The sequence below is a fragment of the Corythoichthys intestinalis genome, chromosome 13, assembly GCF_030265065.1.
Source record: "Corythoichthys intestinalis isolate RoL2023-P3 chromosome 13, ASM3026506v1, whole genome shotgun sequence".
Taxonomy (NCBI): domain Eukaryota; kingdom Metazoa; phylum Chordata; class Actinopteri; order Syngnathiformes; family Syngnathidae; genus Corythoichthys; species Corythoichthys intestinalis.
Window position 1 is genome coordinate 37169163 of NC_080407.1, and position 17819 is coordinate 37186981.

At 40.1% G+C, this 17819-nt stretch overlaps 2 protein-coding genes across 3 annotated transcripts in view; one reads left to right on the top strand and one right to left on the bottom strand.

The window, feature by feature from the left end:
- The window catches only part of LOC130929103 (zinc finger protein 391-like), a 34842-nt gene extending 22930 nt beyond the window's left edge, over nucleotides 1-11912 (bottom strand). The window contains exon 1 of the mRNA XM_057856049.1: nucleotides 11455-11912. Within this exon, the coding sequence (XP_057712032.1) occupies nucleotides 11455-11461 (7 nt within the window). The 5' untranslated portion in view covers nucleotides 11462-11912. The remainder of the gene's footprint in view (nucleotides 1-11454) is intronic.
- Nucleotides 11578-17819, top strand: part of LOC130929096 (gastrula zinc finger protein XlCGF57.1-like) — a 52261-nt gene continuing 46019 nt past the window's right edge. For both annotated transcript variants that reach the window (XM_057856031.1, XM_057856032.1), the window contains exons 1-2: nucleotides 11578-12489; nucleotides 17148-17543. In XM_057856031.1, the coding sequence (XP_057712014.1) occupies nucleotides 12483-12489; nucleotides 17148-17543 (403 nt within the window). In that variant the 5' untranslated portion in view covers nucleotides 11578-12482. The remainder of the gene's footprint in view (nucleotides 12490-17147; nucleotides 17544-17819) is intronic.

Below are 17819 nucleotides of genomic sequence, written 5' to 3' on the forward strand. Positions count from 1 at the left end.
CCGCCTCGACCCGTGTCAATCAACCCGCTAAGCGACCCACGTTAAAATCACCTCGGCTCTGATCGTCATGCAGTGTGAAAGCAAAACCCCGGGTCAACAGTCAACTCCCTAATCTACGTGGTGACGTGGGCTCTTACGTGATGCGTCATAACAACATGCCAGTCGTCTCCCATTTAACACGCCCTGCAATCGCAGTTACGTCGATGCTAACAACAAAGCTAGTAGAAGAAGAAGAATTCACGTCACCTACGTTGCCCCAGCACAAGCAGAGTGTTGATCCTTTGCCGCATTTCGACCATTTTGAGGGCAGTAAAAAGCATGAAAACAGAGAACACAAACGGAAAGGAGGCTTCCATAATGCTCTGCATTGTTTACTTCCTTGAACTGAAAGAATTCGGTCGCACTTGTCAACGTTGATCTTAGCGTAGTGACGTCACGTAACCTTACGAACGGCTGAGGAGGGGTGGGGGGTTAGACGGGTGAAAAAAAAAAAAAAGACATGGCTTTTTTTTGTCGATGGGAAAGGTGCCAAATGCCAATTGCTAGTGGGTTGCAGCGGCTTGGAAAAAACACGCGTTGACCCACTAGTTTCAGTGGGAAAGGGGCATAGGAGTGACATGTAACTCCTCATGATCCCTTCTGGCGCTTATTTTATATGCCTCGAACGTCTCCACACACACACGCACGCACGCACGCACACACACACACACACCACCACCCCTTCTAGTGCGGCTTCCTTGCAGAAACTGTTTAATAAGTTAAACAATGATTGACACATTCTGTGAAGTCCGCTTCCTTTGGCAAGATCAAAGACAACCAGCATCATTAACTTTAATAAGCAAGTGCCGAAGTGATTGTGCGGAACAAAGAGCTGGAAGAGGGAGGGGCAGAGGGAGGGGGAGGAAGGGAGGCTGTGCAGAGCAGAAAGCAAAGGCATATGGGGATTTAAAAAAACAACAACAACAAAAAAACTGTCGCACGTAGAGGCGTGCGAAAGTTCCGATTCTTAGATTATTTGCGATTTGGCCGTGGAAGATTCGAGAACGATTTACAAACATCCAAATTCCGATTATTGAATTCGACAACGTCTGTAAACGGGGGTTTTCGGGGTAAAACGGACAAATTAAAAATAGTTCAGTGTAGAGCTGTCCCGACTAGTCAACATAGTCGACGTCATCGATGACATAAATCCGTCGACGAGCACAACATCCCGTCGACGGTTAATGAAGGGTTAAAAAAATATATGCGCGGAAAGTTCAGAATGTCGGATGCTCTGTATGCAAGCGGGGAAAGCGGCACAAAGCCAAAAAAGCGCACCAGAGTGTCCAAAACATTGACTTATTTCAAAGAAATAAAGGAGGGTATTTCAAAGAAATAAAGGAGGGTACACTCTTGTGTGCTGTCTCTTCACTGCCAAGCTTGGCTGCACGTCGGTCGTGAATAAACACCTCAAGCGCCGTCACCGTTTGTAAAAAAAATTTTTTTTTTCATTTTTTGTACACCAGAGGGTGCTGTCGCTTTACTAAATAATAATGTTTCATTGACAATGGGCCTATAAGTGCTATTAGTATTGCTAACTGAAAGGTTTATTTAATGTTATGGTTTATTTTATGGTATGGAAAATTATATAACGTTAAAAGGTCATAAATATATACAGTATATACAGTGATAGCACTCAAGGAAGAGATTGTCAATGATAAGGTAATAAATTAAGGTAAAGGCAATTCATATAGGCAATTCATTGATATATAAATAAGGTTTAAAAGGACAAAGGTGAAAAGTTTTCGTTAATTTCTAATTGTGTTGTTTTATTTGTGTGCACCGTAGCTCTTACAGTGTGATTACATCAAGGATGGAATAAAAGTTGTAAACCATCAGTTTAAGAGACCATCTTTTCAATCGGGATGCTACACTAGTTAATTCTATCAGCATTTGAAGTCATTGTTTATTTGTGATTTATTATTGTTATTTACGTGTTTATTTGTACTTTAGTAAATAATTTAAGTGTTCCAATATGTTTTTTGTGAATTGATAAGCGTCAACAAAAATTTCATTGCTAAATTAGTAAACAAAAACAAAAAATATTTTTTTTAATTTTTAGATTAGTCGACTAATCGTAAAAATAGTCGGCTGACTAATCGGGAGAAAATTAGTCGTTTGGGACAGCCCTAGTTCAGTGGCTTCATGCACCATGAATTTGCTATGGCAGCATATAGACATACTGTTTTATCAAACACAATAGTTGTTTTGGCTTAAAATACAGCAGTTTATTTTAAAGAGAGATGCAGGAGCAGAAACTGCTTTTTCAGTCTTGTCTGTGTTTTAGGGCGAGGCTAGGCTAACCCCCGTTTACAGACGTCGCGAAACCGCTTTTGTTTCAACCCAGCCATAAAACATGGGAAAATAATTATATTTATTATTCGAAATGTCTGTCATTTTTAGCTTAGAATCATTAATTCATGTCTAATATTTCATACATACATACATACATTTTCCATGCCGCTTTTTCCTCACGAGGGTCGCGGAGGTGCTGGAGCCTATCCCAGCTGACTACGGGCAGTAGGCAGGGGACACCCTGAACTGATTGCCAGCCAATTGCATGGCACACGGAGACATACAACCATTCACGCAGACACTCATACCTACAGACAATTTAGAGTGTTCAATCAGCCTACCATGCATGTTTTTGGGATGTGGGAGGAAACCGGAGTTCCCGGAGGAAACCCACGCATAATATTTCGTTAAAAAAAAAAAAAAAAAAAAAAAACGACCTCAAAAAATTATTCACTCGCATATTTTGAACTTTTAAACAAATGACGTCACAATGAAAAAAATGGCGTCTGTAAAAACTAGAGGTGCAACGATTCAGTTAGCCCACGGTTCGGTTTGAACCTCGGTTTTGGGATCACGGTTTTGGTTCGGTTTCGGCTTTTTTTTAAACTGCCTTTATTTTGCTTTTTAAAAAAATGAAATAAACACTTAAAATGTAAGCATTTTCGACTGTTAAAATGCGTCTTAGCTCTTTGGCTAGTGTAGTGACAGACTACTGAAATACACACACTGTAGTAAAAAACTTGGCAAAGTAACTGGTGATACCTTTCATGTTTTTTTTTTCCCATTAAAAAAACCAAAAAAAAAACCAGTAACCTTTGCCATGTTTGGAGGTCATTTAATGTTGTGAATCAACCGTTAAAGTTGATAAAATTGCTCCCGTTTTTGCATTAGTTCCCTTCTGTCTACTTTCGACATGTGAAAATTTTAAAAGGGTTTCATCCTTTAAAGATAGACTCAAGTCAAGATTTTGCCGATTTAGGAGTATTTTAGATAAAAAGTTGCTCAGGTTCGCTCGTAAGGTTTATTACAACAGAGCCTTTCTGAGAAGTTTACTGCTCTAAAATGGCGACTGTTTACTAACGCTACCGAGTCTGTCATTTCACATGTAGTTCTATATGCATGAGATATCTAGGCGTAGATTGTTTGTTGTCGGCTAAGTCAGGTAATATTGGAGCCACCTAGCCTAGCATCGCGTTTCCTACAGCGTCCCAACAAACACTCTTCCCTCTCCGAGTCTCTGACTTTTCTCGCGTCATTCAACCAATGCATTGTCTCGTTGCAGAAACGGTGACCAAATCCGAACGGATGAAAAAAAACAAGCCTAATGCACGAAAAACGTGCAGATTTTGACCGTAATGTACGGCGTACACATTTAAAAATGAGTGCTCACTTGTACAAATTACTACGAGTCCGTATAATTTGACAGGTATGAATTATAGTGGACCGTCACAGTTAGGTAGTAGCACTCTGTAGCACGGGACGTCCAACTTCCAACTATCAGTGGTCAGGAGGGAAACTATGTGCTTAAGCGAAATCATCTTCGATGGCTTTGCGTGCCATTTCATAAATGTCGCGGATTACGTTGTTGGAGAAATATGTCCACGAGGGAACAATGTAACGCGGGTCAAGCGTTGGAAATAAATTAAAGAAGCCCGCCGTGTGTTTTCACTGGTGTCATCTTCGGGGTTGTCCTCCCCTGAGAATGTTATATCTGTGGGTGATGCTGGCTGAGGTGCCGGAGTCATGTTATAAAAGTGTTGCAATTAGCATGGGGAACAAGCGCTGAGCAATGCTTGCTATTTTTTTTTCTTCAATATTTTCTCTCCCTCCGCATTGTAATCCACGGGGAAACCAAAATGTTGCCACACCGCAGATTTGAAAGAAGCCGGTGCTTCCTCAAAATTCGGTCTTTCCACTCCTCCGCTCGCCATAGCTATTTGTTTTCTTTCTCGTTTCATTTTCACTTCGATCGTAAGCGGCGTTACTCGGCTTCTATTACACAGGTGCTTGACAGCGATCGGACATTTACTTGCGGGGCGGGAATTTCTCTACAGCGGTGCTTCACGTCACACACAGGCACACAGAGCTCGATCAATTCATTCCACAAGCATTCGGAATACATTAATTGCAAAACCGAAAAGGCGCGGTTCATAAAGGCGTATTGAACCGTACAGGGCGAACCGAACGGTTGGGCTTTGAACCGCAAACCGTTGCACCGCTAGTAAAAACGTCACGGATATCTACCTCATAACTATCGCTAAATTGATTTTTTTTTGTTACTGCTGCATTTTCCTCGATATGTTAGATGATAAATAATCGATCCAAACAAAGAAAAATTGAAAAAAAAAATGTTTAAAAGGGTAAATATATGAAAAAGAAAATCTCGACCACTCCTTGAAGTCTGCGATTTCTGCATCGCGATCCTTGTTATATTCCCGTGTTTCACCCAAAAAATCCCCAAAAAAGCTTTTGGATGCAATTTCCACTCAAATGAAAACAAGGGCAGTGAAGTGAGTGGTCAAGGCGGAATTATTATTTTTAGTGAATAAATGTGCATAAGTGGAAGCTTCTCCCCCTTTTTGGTCCCTGTATGCACGTATCCTACCCACCACGCGTTACAACTGGCACCCGAACATTTTTCCTGGATCCTCAGTCAAGTAGGGGATCCGTCTATTTTCTGGATCTGAAGGTCCCACCGCGTCTGCAATATTGGTTTCGGATCTGTCCATTTTTTTGATTCGTCGGTCCCACAGCGGCTTTTCGGATCAGTCCATTTTGTGGAATCGACGGCCTGATCGCGGCTGCGACATTGCCATGGGATCAGTCTAATTCCTGGATCTTCGAGTGAGTAAAAAACGCGGATTTGGATTACTATTGGACTACTATCTTTTTTGTTGACTATTTTTCATGGGAGTTTTCCCCAAATCATACTAAATAATTAAAGCACTATGGCGCGCTACAGTGACGACAGTGACTCTGACGTGGACCTTACAACAATGTTGGAGTTCATCAGGGAACGCGTGTTTGCGTACTGCTGAGCTCCCGAGTGAAGAGTGGTCAAGGTGGAAATATTATTTTTTGTGAATAAATGTGCATAAGTGGAAGCTTCTCCCCTTTTTGGTACTTTTACACACGTATCCTAGCTACCATGCGTTACAATGTACAAGACATGGATTACACAAGGTGTGCTCTTTGGCCTGTACTGTATGTAAAGCACACGACAGCTCTGGATGCTAACAATCTACATAATTATATTGGGATAAGTTTGAAAACGCAATATGCTTACCTTGAATATATGCTAAAAAAACCGGACAGCATACACTCTCGCACCTAACCGGAGTTCCCAAAAGCACTGTCTCGCATCACCAGTTTTGCCCAACTTTTGTCTTATCAGGTATTTGCTGCACCCATTTTTTCCCTGAAGCTCGTCTTGTGAATGACCGACAGTGCTGTCCTGCTCTTCACTTTTCAGATCTGGTTCAAATAGGAAGGGTCGAACTGACGACATGTTGGGAAAGCTAACGAGTGACACGCTGGAATTTCGGCAACGGGACCGGTGACGTCACGCACTGCGACGTAACAAGAATGGCGACCTATCACCTAAAATAATTTTACAAACTTTATTAAAACAAAAACATTAAGAGGGGTTTTAATATCAAATTATTATAACTCATACTAACATTTATCTTTCAAGAATTACTTGTCTTAAAAATAGAGGATCCCTTTAAAGAGGCGTGCAAGCGCAAAAACTGCTTTTTCAGTTTGTCTGTGACAAAACTGAAAAAGTAGTTTATATATATATATATAAATATATATATGAAATAGGTTGTGAGTCGATCGGGTTACAGTTTCTTTGTGTAGATTATATTTACTCCGTCTGCTCTACTACAATGAGGATCAACACGGTAGGACAGTATAACCCAGAAACGTCAACGGCGCAACAACGTGGCCGCGGCGAGAACACAGTGAAACGCGGGCGTTAGAGTCAATCTGCCAATGCACACCAGTCGCAGTGCGGCCGCGTGTTAGATGCATCCCAGAAACGTTTATTATTTGACAGGAGACGTGGCCCTCCTGCGTCAATACTACTACCGGCAGCTAGGAACGGGCAGACTGGAAGTCACTCGAGTGAAAATACGGTGGATCCGGACGATTTTCAAACTAATATGCAATCTTAACCTACTTTTTGAGTCCATCAGATCTCTCGAGTGGTAGATCGGGACACAGTTGACTTGTCTTTGTTCATTTACTGCTGTCTTCTCTGCTATAATAATAACCAACACGGCCCCCTGTTCAATACAAAACAGTCGTACCACAACAAAACAAGTAGGAACTTATATTCACATAGGAACATAAGTTATACAACATAAAATATACAATATAAATGAACAATACATCACATTTGTAAGATATAAACACATAACAATATAAATAATATTCCATTTAAATAAAATGAAATGAGCTAAAACACCTGCAATCAAATAATAAGAATAATACACACATCCTGCTTACACAATTAAATGTATTAATTTCTGTGTAGCGCTTTAACTTGAGAATGTCATGTCTAGGAAGTCATGTTAGTGTTTTGTTTGTTGGTGCAGAATTTCCTGCTTTTATTATGGTAATGGCATTCTGCCTGGTTCCAGTTTTACTTCCTGCTCTACCCAATCAGGCTGATCGTATCGACCTGTGATCCATTGTATATATAGTCTGCATCTAACCTTCCATTCCAACAATTTAAAAATAAAATATGGCATATTTTATAGATGGTTTGAATTGCGATTAATTACGATTAATTAATTTTTAAGCTGTGATTAACTCGATTAAAAATCTTAATCGTTTGACAGCCCTAATATATATATATATATATATATATATATATATATATATATATATATATATATATAAATGAATGGTTTTTAAGCACTTCAAATGTAAATGTGCAGAGCAGAAAGTAAGGCGTATGTGGATTAAGAAAAAAAAAAAAAAAAAACTCGCACGGAGAGGTGTGCGAAATTTCTAATTCTTAGATTATTCGCGATTCGGCCGTTGAAGACTCGAGAACGATTCACATACATCCAAATTCCAATTTTTTAATTATACCAGGTAACTAAAACACAGTCAGCAGGGTCTTCTGGACACAATGGGGAACAGACAGTGAGCAAATATCATGTTCAACTCATGATATTTCAATTTTAATAACTCAATAACTCAATTTTGGAACAGTTTTGTTTGCACCGAAATGTTATTCCAAAACCTGTTGGGATTAAAATTATCCATTTCTTGCAAGAAAATATTGATTACAAATATATTAGAGGGACACTTAAGGCCCATGTGTATGCAAGCGACAACTTTTGTCAGGTACTGTAGCATTCGTGCGGTACGCTATTACGCTATTATTACTGTCTTATTATTATGTCATTCCGTCTCATGCAAGAAAGAATCATTATTCTAGCGTCAACAATCTAGCGAATGTTGACCATTTTTTTCCCTAGTTCTACAATTTGTTTGTCTGTTTTGCAGATATTTGTTCCATGTTCCATGAATAAATTTATCCATTGCTTCGTGTTAGCATTTTGTTTATTTTTCCAATTTTTTTTTAGCTATTGTTAAAGTCGCCAGGAGCAGATGGGCTAGATTACATGAGATATTCACAGCATTAATCGCCAATCAGACAAGGACTGGGAGACAGTGGAATCCTGCAGTTCGAGTTTCTTCACTACCCGCAGCTAGACCTGTTGCACTCTGGTCCACTCTGCTAAATACAGGCATGAAAATGGGTCAGGGGTTAAAAAGGTGAGAAGGGTGTGGAGGAATTATGTTCCAGTACACTGTATTGTACACCCCAACAAAATATTGAGCTCTGTCGACCCACAGTGTGTTTCAGCAGGGCCATGCAGAGACCGGTGGAGCGGTGGGTGCTCGTAGATCAAAAGGGGCACATGAACAAGTATTTAATACACCTTAAAACAACATAACCAGCTTAACCAGCTTTAGATAATAATTGGCTGCGACTGTGACATACTTTAATTGGGAGGGGGCAACAGTGAATAGAAATCAAAACTGTCATCAACACTTTCTGGCTGTGACTCAGTCAGTCTGCCTCTTTTCTTCCTTCAACCTCTGCATCAAAACATCCTTCCTCAACTTGTTCATCTGAGAACAAACCACATCAGATGGTCACTGAGCCACCAACAGCACAGTTTTCTTAAAACTATTATTTCATTATTATCCATACTTAACAACTCTAGCACCTAATGATTAATAAAGCAATGACATAAAAATCTTATAGAAAAATAACATTGTAATTGTGTTTATAATTGGATTTAATACCCGACTATCCTTGCAAACTTGTTCTTACCAGGTCTGCTATTCACCCAGCTGATGAGGTATCCACTGCCTTTAGCAGCCTCATCTAACTCCTTTTTTTATCCCTCAATCTCCCTTCCCTACGACGCATGTCTATGTAATGAAATATAAATATTTAAAAAAACAAACTGACTCCCCGGTGGCTTTTAGTTTTAAAGCTTTCTTAATTTCTTTCTCACTCAATAACGATGGAGTTAGATTTGTGTTTTTATTATTCAATCAAAAAACAAAGTTACTTCTATCAAAAACAAAGTTGCTTCAATCAAAATACAGTATATACTTTTAATCCAAAAAAGTAGCTTCAATAAAAAAAAATGTTTTTGATTGCAATAATAAATTTGAGACAAAAAAAGCACTTGAAAACTATTTTTCTTGATTGAAACAAATTTTTCCATTTAAGTAATGTTTTGCGTTTGGGCCACATTTTGGCTAGGACATTTGTGTCTTTATTATTCAATCAAATAAGTTGCTTCAAACAAAAAAATATATATAAAAAGAAAAACTTTGCACATGTGCCAATCACCGTTTACCAAAGCCTGAGAGGGTTTGAGTAGACTCACTATGAAGCTTTTACTAAAGCCAAGCATTTTCTAACTACTTTATTCTTGTTTAAAAATAATTCGGTGGGGCAGTAACATGTTTAAAACTTATCATAATTCTTACATTTTGAAGTGCTTGAAAACCATTTATAAATGATACTTTGGTGAAAAAAGTGAAAAAACGTCTTATATATATATGCATCTTTTTTCCAATGTAAAATCTGAATAAATGCATTGAACACGCACAAAAAATTGGGGGGGGCGGTTGGGGCGCTACTTCGCGGTTTTCACTTATTGCGGCGGGTTCTGGTCCCCATTAACCGTGAAAAACGAGGGATCCCTGTATTTCTGAAAAGCTTTAAGAAGCAGGACTCATTCCCACCACTCGTCGGGCCGCTGTTGTGCCGACACCAGCCGTCAGCTCAAATCCAAGCCGAAAATAACGCGTCTCCGGCAGACGACGGGAGCGATGTGAGGCGCCCCCTCCATCCGAGAGAATGCCGCTTAATTTGACTCAACAGTGTGTTTCTTCGTTTATATTACCGCTAAATACACAAGCTTGACGCCAATTTAACGGGAGCTATTTTTTTTTCATGGGAGATTTGGCTAGCTCTGGCAGTGTTCTTCGCAAGCTGCAACGAATGGCAGTAACTTTTTTATATCGCAAAACGTGAAAACGATTGAAACCATTACTCACCAAATTCAATCTGCTGGCAAATACAGGCAAGTGTGAATGCTGCGCTCTGGTCTGCCCCGATGTGGATAAGGCCTGGGTTTTGTTTTCGCAGCTTTGCAATGCAACCGAAGGCTCTCCGAGCACTCCAAGTACACGCGTAAGGAGTGTGCGCGTTTGGAATAATGGAACGCAGCTAGGGCCGATGATTGGTTCTCGTCAGCGAAGCATCTAGAAGGATTTGCTGACTGTGTTCTTAAGTGCTCAGTTTACGTACTAAGTTAATCACATGATGATAATAATAATTAAATAATAAATAATTAAATAAAAACCTCCCCACCCCCCAAAAAGAATTTCTCCTCGGATCTACGCAATTCACGTAGGTCGCCCTTTTTGACTTCAAAACGGCGAATTTCGCCGAAAGGTGAGAGATTTTCATGCCTGTAAATAGTAAAGATACACAATAATATCGGTTACCTGTAATGATCGGCCAATAATGGCAATTATGACGTCACACAGATAATCCAGATGAAAAAAAAATTAAACCGACAATGCAATCCGATAATTATATACTTGAATTAGCCTCCAAATGTGCGCAATCGACACAGTTCTGTCCAATTCTGCACCGCCGCCTCAACCCCTCCTCCCTCTGAAGCCCCTCTCGTATGAGTGACGTCACACGAAATACTTGATATCGTGGCGGCTCACATCAGCTTCACCACGGATATTTGGGCAAGTGATGTCAGTCAAGTAAGCATGCTTATAATGATGGCATAGTGGTTAAATGATCATTTCAACAGCCAAACCACACTCACAAGAACTGCCTGGCTCAGTAATGCATTCAGTACACTGCAATTTTATAATGTCTTAATCAGACTATTTTTCTTACATCGAGTCAAATAATTTTCTCCATCTGGTTTTGAGTTTTAAGGACTAGTTAACAGATGAATGCACCAGATATTTCCACTTAATTGAAGTAAATATTACTATTTGTTCTTACTAAGTCATACATCTAAAAAATGGTCATTTTTCACCTAAATCAATAACAATTTGCTTTCAAATAATGATTTCAACCATATCTATTTTTGAACAAAGAATATTTCTGACCATTTTTTTTAGGATTAAATATCATGTTATATATGTTAGGAGTCACTTTTAAAGGCATTTGTGTGCAATTTAGGTATTTATTCTGTAAGTAATTGTTCACAAAAGTTTACCGTTACACAATGCCAGACAAGCTTTTTAGATGTTGAAATTTACTACTCGTTCACATTTGATGTAGAAAAAAAAAGAGCAATAAATTCTGTTTTTTTTTTTTTTTTTGTAGAATACGTAGAATTGGTACATGAGAATAAATTAATTCAAGTGCTTTACATCACATTAAAATTGTTAAGGGGCGATCAAAAACAGTAATCAAAGAAAAAACACACAAATGTGGTACTGCGTGACAGCACTAGTCATACATTTTGTGTCTTGAAACATTCGTATTGTAATGTATAGTATTTGCAAGAGCATTGAGTCAAAAGTCAATTTACTCACCTGCCATTTTGGGACTTGATGTTTGCTTGCTACGCGAAGTGTTAATCCCAAGGGCGTTGTCAGTGTTGTCTTTGTTAGCGGCTAAACTAGGCTATGCTAACCTAAGCAGGTTTCAACTTGCGCCCAAACGACTAGACGGAAAAGCGAGATTGAATGGATTCTTGGCCTGTCCGAAAATTTCTGCCACCTTTAAATTGATTACATTACACCGCGGGACCAAGGAGAGATGAAAAATTGATTATTTTCCAAGCAGGACTCTTCGAACGAAATCGGGCGGCAACTCCTCCACGAGCCACTCACATCCATTACGTCATGACGCATAGCGAGCACGCATATTTGCGTTTTTTTTTAACGTCCAACGTGAAACAGGAACGCTACTTTTGATGGGGCTCATTTAACAATGCTCATTTATGAACAAAATTCAGGCAATCATTTCGATGAAGCTAAAGTGAATGTGGGAGTGGCTCATGTCGTGAACGTCTTACGTAAAAACGGGCAACAGCAAGTAAAAAAAACTTTTTTTTCTACTGGCGGAAATTGGCTTCTTGTTTTGTTGAAAGAAAAAAAGTTTTCATTCTTTTTTGTAGTGGTAATGGGCTTCTATACTTCTGTAATACGCTTCCGTACGTGTGTGATTGTTGCCAATAATAAAACGAAATACCGTCTGTTATTGAGAGAGTTGGGGGTACGCTCAGTTCGTCTCGCCAGCCGAGACGGAGGTGCTGCGATTGACGTCATCAATAGCCGCCGCCGCCTCCGATTGCTATGGATTCGGAACAGTAGTGCTTTGAAAACGTTCCACTTTTCATCTCTCCTTGACCCCAGGACTTAATGTAACCCACTGAAAGGTGGCGGAACTTTTCGGACACGCCAAGAATTTCTTCAATCTCGCTTCTGCTTCAAGTCGTTTGAGTGCACGTTGAAACGTCGAGGTCTGTTTAGGTTAGCCTACCCTTGTTTAGCAGCTAAAAGGGAGAACGAACTTGGGATCAACACATCGCTGAGCAAGCAAAACATAAAGTCCCAAAATGTCAGGTGAGTTGACTTTTGCCTCGCTTGTCTCGCAAATGCTATACATTACAATTCGAATGTTTACACATTGAAACTGTATGACTAGTGCACTTTATGCGCTTATTTGTGTTTTTTATTCTTTATGCTTCTTTATAGTTTTAGTTTTTGATCGTGGCTTACAAATTTTAATATGACGTAAAGCAGTTTAATTTAATTATTCTCATGTAACAATTCTTTATATTTCAATCGATAAAACGGAGAAACGACCTATCAGTGACGTCACGTCCGATAATAATTGCTGGACACAAATCTTTGAAAATACATTTACAATCGGTTGTTGTCACCTACGTCATCACGACCGCCTGAGCCGCCATCTTTCGGTTATCTCGGTGACCTGGACTACATCCGCCGCAGTCACGTTTTTTTGTTGTTGACAATTTTGCGCGTAAGCAGCCACGCGAATGTCACATCAAAATTGAAAAAAGCAAGAAGAACGACAAGACTCCTTATGTGGAGAAGCTTGAAAAGGAAGCGTGAGATCGGTATTTGTCAGTTATGACGTCAGTTATGGTGCCCCTGCTGTGGTCTGGAGACCAGATGACATGTTTGCGTGTGATAATGGGAACTGCCCCATTATTATTTAACCTGTGTTGGTCTGCACAGCATGACACAGCTAAAGACGTGTTGGTTCTGCTCTCTGTGCTCCACTTAAGTTAGCGGTGGTTGGTAGTTTGTGATTTGTTTTAACTGACAATTTGGCAACATTAAAAGTACCTGGCCAAAGTAGTAAACTGTCGTCCTTTGTATAAATGCGTGTATATATATATATATATATATATATATATATATATATATATATATGTATGTATAAAAATACGGTATTGACACAAATGCTATACTTACAAAGAATAGGATTCAAGATGACTTAATATGTTTTATTAAATACAATCAAGTCACAACAAAATACAAAATATCAATAACAGCTAAGTTTGAAAGGCTCAAACGGTTAGCATAGTAAATGGTATAACAGTACAAACTACACAACAGTTGGGCAAAGGTTTGTAAGGGCACCACATACATAAACAATCTTATCCAACAATGTGCAATCTTCGCCATCACATGGTAGAACCAAGTTGATAGGTATAGTTCCTGTTAGGATCTTATACTTCTGGCAAAGATGACCAATTACCCGTTCAACATGGATCCTCAAATGTGCTATCTTCCTAGTCTCCTCCACATCTCTACCAGCTAACTGACAGCGACCTTTTGTGAACGCAGGGAGTTTGACCTCTGCACATAACATACCCACATGTTCTTGAATATCAAAGCCTCTGTCAGTCAAGACATTGTCCCCGGGCAAAAGGTTATTTAAAAAAAGCACTGTTCAAGGTGATATGTTTGTCACTTATGCGACCACCCCAACCTTTTGACATCAAACAACCCCCCCCTTTGGTGTGATTCCAATTAGGTATTTCATGGTGTAGTTATGCTTGTAACTAGAAAACCTTTGCGCACGTGCCTTAAGATTTGATGGTTTCTCTGTAAAAATTTCAAAAAAACTCACTAATCACTGCAACTCTGCGTCTGAAGGACTCAACAAACTCGTGAGGCATTGTTTTATAGAGTGTTTCTCTGTTGGGCCAAACAATTGCTCGTCTCAAGTTAGCATGTAAAAAGGGCACCATGTCATTGAACACTCAATACACAGTCTTACGGGAAACATGGAATATGTGTGCAATGTGTAGTGCAGGCAGGTCCAAATGCAGGCGCATGAAGGTCAGAAGGAGCATCTAAAGGGCGCTGAAGGCTCCTCCTGTAGCTCACCAACGTCTTCCTCCATCCTCAATTTCTCACGCCCACTTCGTCTAGAAGAGCGGTCCACGTTGGTGGGCTGAACACATGTGTGTCCCAGGCGTAAGGATGGTGCCCAGTCAGTGTCTGCCTCATTTATTTCATATGCTGGTTTTCCTGAAATTACAAAAGTCGTATCATTCATACAACAGGTTAACATTAGTTACTTAAAATTGATTTTAAAGCTTTGTAGTGTGTCTAAGCTGGTGGGAACTGCCGTCATATGGCACTGATTTGTATGCAACAGACTTTTTTTTTTTTTTTTTTTTAAGTTTAACTGATCATTAGGCATAACAAACAAGCAGAAGATTCTTCTGGTGATTTAGTAGATCTGTAGTCTCCTACACAGAGTGCTTGGTCAAGCATATCAGTAGCCTAAGGGGGAGGTTAATATAGCATTTTTTTCTAACACATTTCCCATACTTATAATCATTCATTGTGTGTTGTTACATCTTCATTACTACCCTTACTTTGTTACCTTTGAACTGTTTTTTTTTTTTTTTGTGTACTAGTACCATATGGTGAACGCCTGTTGCTTATGCACAGTTAGCCCGTAGGGCTACAGTTAGCCTCTCTTAGACACTAGCGTGGTTAGCCAAAGTAAACAACACAACCACACGCCATAAGCGTTTAAATGCAGTCAGTATCAGCATCCGAAGAACATTAACACTTCCAGTTACTTACCTTTATGGAAATGTAGGGAACAGACCGACATGTTTTCAGTTGATGAATGAAAAGTGATGGCCTTTCTTCTCACCGCTGCAACCATTCGAAGGCTCTTGGTCAACTCATCTGAGTTCCATATCTTCTCTTCCAGGCGGGAATGCTAAAAAAAAAAAAAACTATCCCATCCTTTTTGCATTCGTTTCTATCATGGGACCTAGAATGGCAGTCTTTCACACAACACGAGTGTACCATTTTCAACGATTACCACGCAGAATGGATGCCTAGCAAAGGATCACGTCGCGGGCTTGTTGTTGTTCTGCAATACACGAAAACCCACAATGCACTGCACCAGAAACGTCACGAGACAAGAACCGATAGAATAGCAATCTGCGTATCTGCCGTTTATCCATACTGCATGGATGGCATACAACTCAATTTAATACTTACAAAATGAGGTTTCCCCAATCCAATAGATGTCCAAACAGTGACGAGAATACACCAGATATATATATTTGCATGCTATTTGGCAGTGTGAACCTGTGCAACAGTTCTGACTGCAGGTAACAAACTAAGCTCTCTTCCCTTCTGAACTGCAGGATTCCATTGTTTCCAAATCTTTGTCTGCTTGGCGATCTGAATGATGGAAATGTCTCAAATAATCAAGCCCATCCACTGCTGGCGACTTTATTGATTGGTGGATTTTATTCCTTTATCAATGGGGTTGGGACCTTCATTTGTGTCGCATTGAATGAAGTGTGTCCAAACTTTTGGCCTATACTGTATATGTAAACTATAATAATTATAATAAAGATCTATGTTTGAATATTTCCCTTCACTGATCCCTGGCACACACCTATGGGTTCTCTGTAAACTTACTTTCTCTTGTTCTATCACCTTCATGGGTGCTGTGTGGGGTCCCTGGAGGTTGGCCCTGCCCCCTCTCTGGGGTGGGGTGGGGTGGGGATGATGGGCATAGGCCTTCCGGGTCGGCCCGACCTGGGCTCCGTACCCCGGTCTTGGGTGCCGGGGTGTTGCCTACTGGCCCCTTTTGCGCCTCCGTCCTCTTGGCCTGTCTCCCCGGCTATGCCCGATCCCCGCACAGCATTTCCAATTTTCTGCAGGACTATTACACGTCTGAGTGGGTTCACGCACGACTAGGTACAATTAGGCAAAGTCAGGTAAATGAGATTGTCGGTGCCAGGATTAGTGATCGGGTAGCATCGACTAGGATGTCGACCTATCAACATTTATTGGTGATTTAAATAATACTGGGTTCCCCACCTCACTTTGCAGATTTTTGTAAGTCCCACCCCACGTAATTACATTTCCTATCGATTTACCATCCCTTCTCTTTCTCCTCGGTTACCAGGCCCCCACATGGTGTCCACTGGTAAATATAAGTAGAGAACGATAGCACCACTATGTTCACAGGTAGAATAGCCGTTTAATAATGTATTTTTGTTGTTGTTGTTCATTCTTTTGCCGACTTCCTTTTCTCTGGTCGCCCCTGAACCCCCTGTTATTCATTTAAACATATAAAACATAATGAACAACCACAATGGGAGTATATCACACCCCCATGTGATACATTAAAACTTTTCAGACCTTAAGGACACTCAGATTCCCATCCTCCGTGTTGAAGAAGCTGAACAGGATAGTTTGAAAAAAGAAAAAAGTGTCTTTTTTTATTCAAATGTGGGGTCAAGCAATGTGAATTACTGTATTTTCCGCAATATAAGGCACATCGCAGTATCAGGCACACCTTCAATGAATGGCCTATTTTAAAACTGTTTTCATATATAGGTATTTATATACGGCGCACCATATATGGTGCAGAAGTATTAGTTGTAGTAGTGGTTGGGGTTGTGTTATACATCCACTAGATGGTGCTGCACTAATGTCATGCCATGTTTAACCAATATTGATCCATATATAAGACACATCGGATTATAAGGCGCTCTGTCTGCTTTTGAGAAAATTGAAGCCTTTTAGGTGTGCCTTAAAGTGCGTAAAATATAGTACATTGTGTCATAGTGGATGACAACAAGATACAAATAAATACAAAATCGTCACAGAGGCATATTTCTGAAGCAATAAATATTTTGGGGACTGAATATGGCAAATGAAGAAATAAAGTTTATATGATAATGGTCTTGGTCTTGCAGATGTCAGTCATTGTACTGAAAGCAAGGAGTCTGCGCGCATGGAAGAAGAAGAGGAGGAAGAGTCGCCATACATCAAGAAGGCGGAGGAAGAGTTTGTCCACATTAAAGAGGAGCAGGAGGAATATTTCATTAAAGATGAGAATCCCCACATTGAGCAGAAGCAGCAACCTCATCCCCTAAAAAAGGAGGAGGAGGATCTTCCATATGTTAAAGTGGAGGTGGGGGACATCCCCAAGTGGACTGGTGAGCCCTTGAAGTGTGGAGATTTGAGTGAGGCTAGCAAAGAGGCAGAGCGTCCGAGTGGCAGCAGCAGCAGTTCAACAGAAGGAGCCAATACAGACAACCTCATCGCTCAACCGTCAGAGAGTGACGACCCCACATCACGCTCGCTGTTCTGTGAGTATCAAGTTACTCGGGGCTCTGTCTGAAATTTTTGAGACCTTTGAGTTTCTCATTTTAAAAACAAGTTTTGGACACCAAAGCTGGTAAATGTTAAATAACAAACACTTCAAGTCAAATTTTGCAACAGAAAATGTATTGATGTTAACAAAGGGCAGATAATTGTCAACTGACAACTAGTTGAATGACACCTCTTTTATATCTTGAGGGGGTCTGTATCGCTTTCACGGCACTAATTAACTTTGAGGAGGGTGGCAGAAACCCTGCCACACA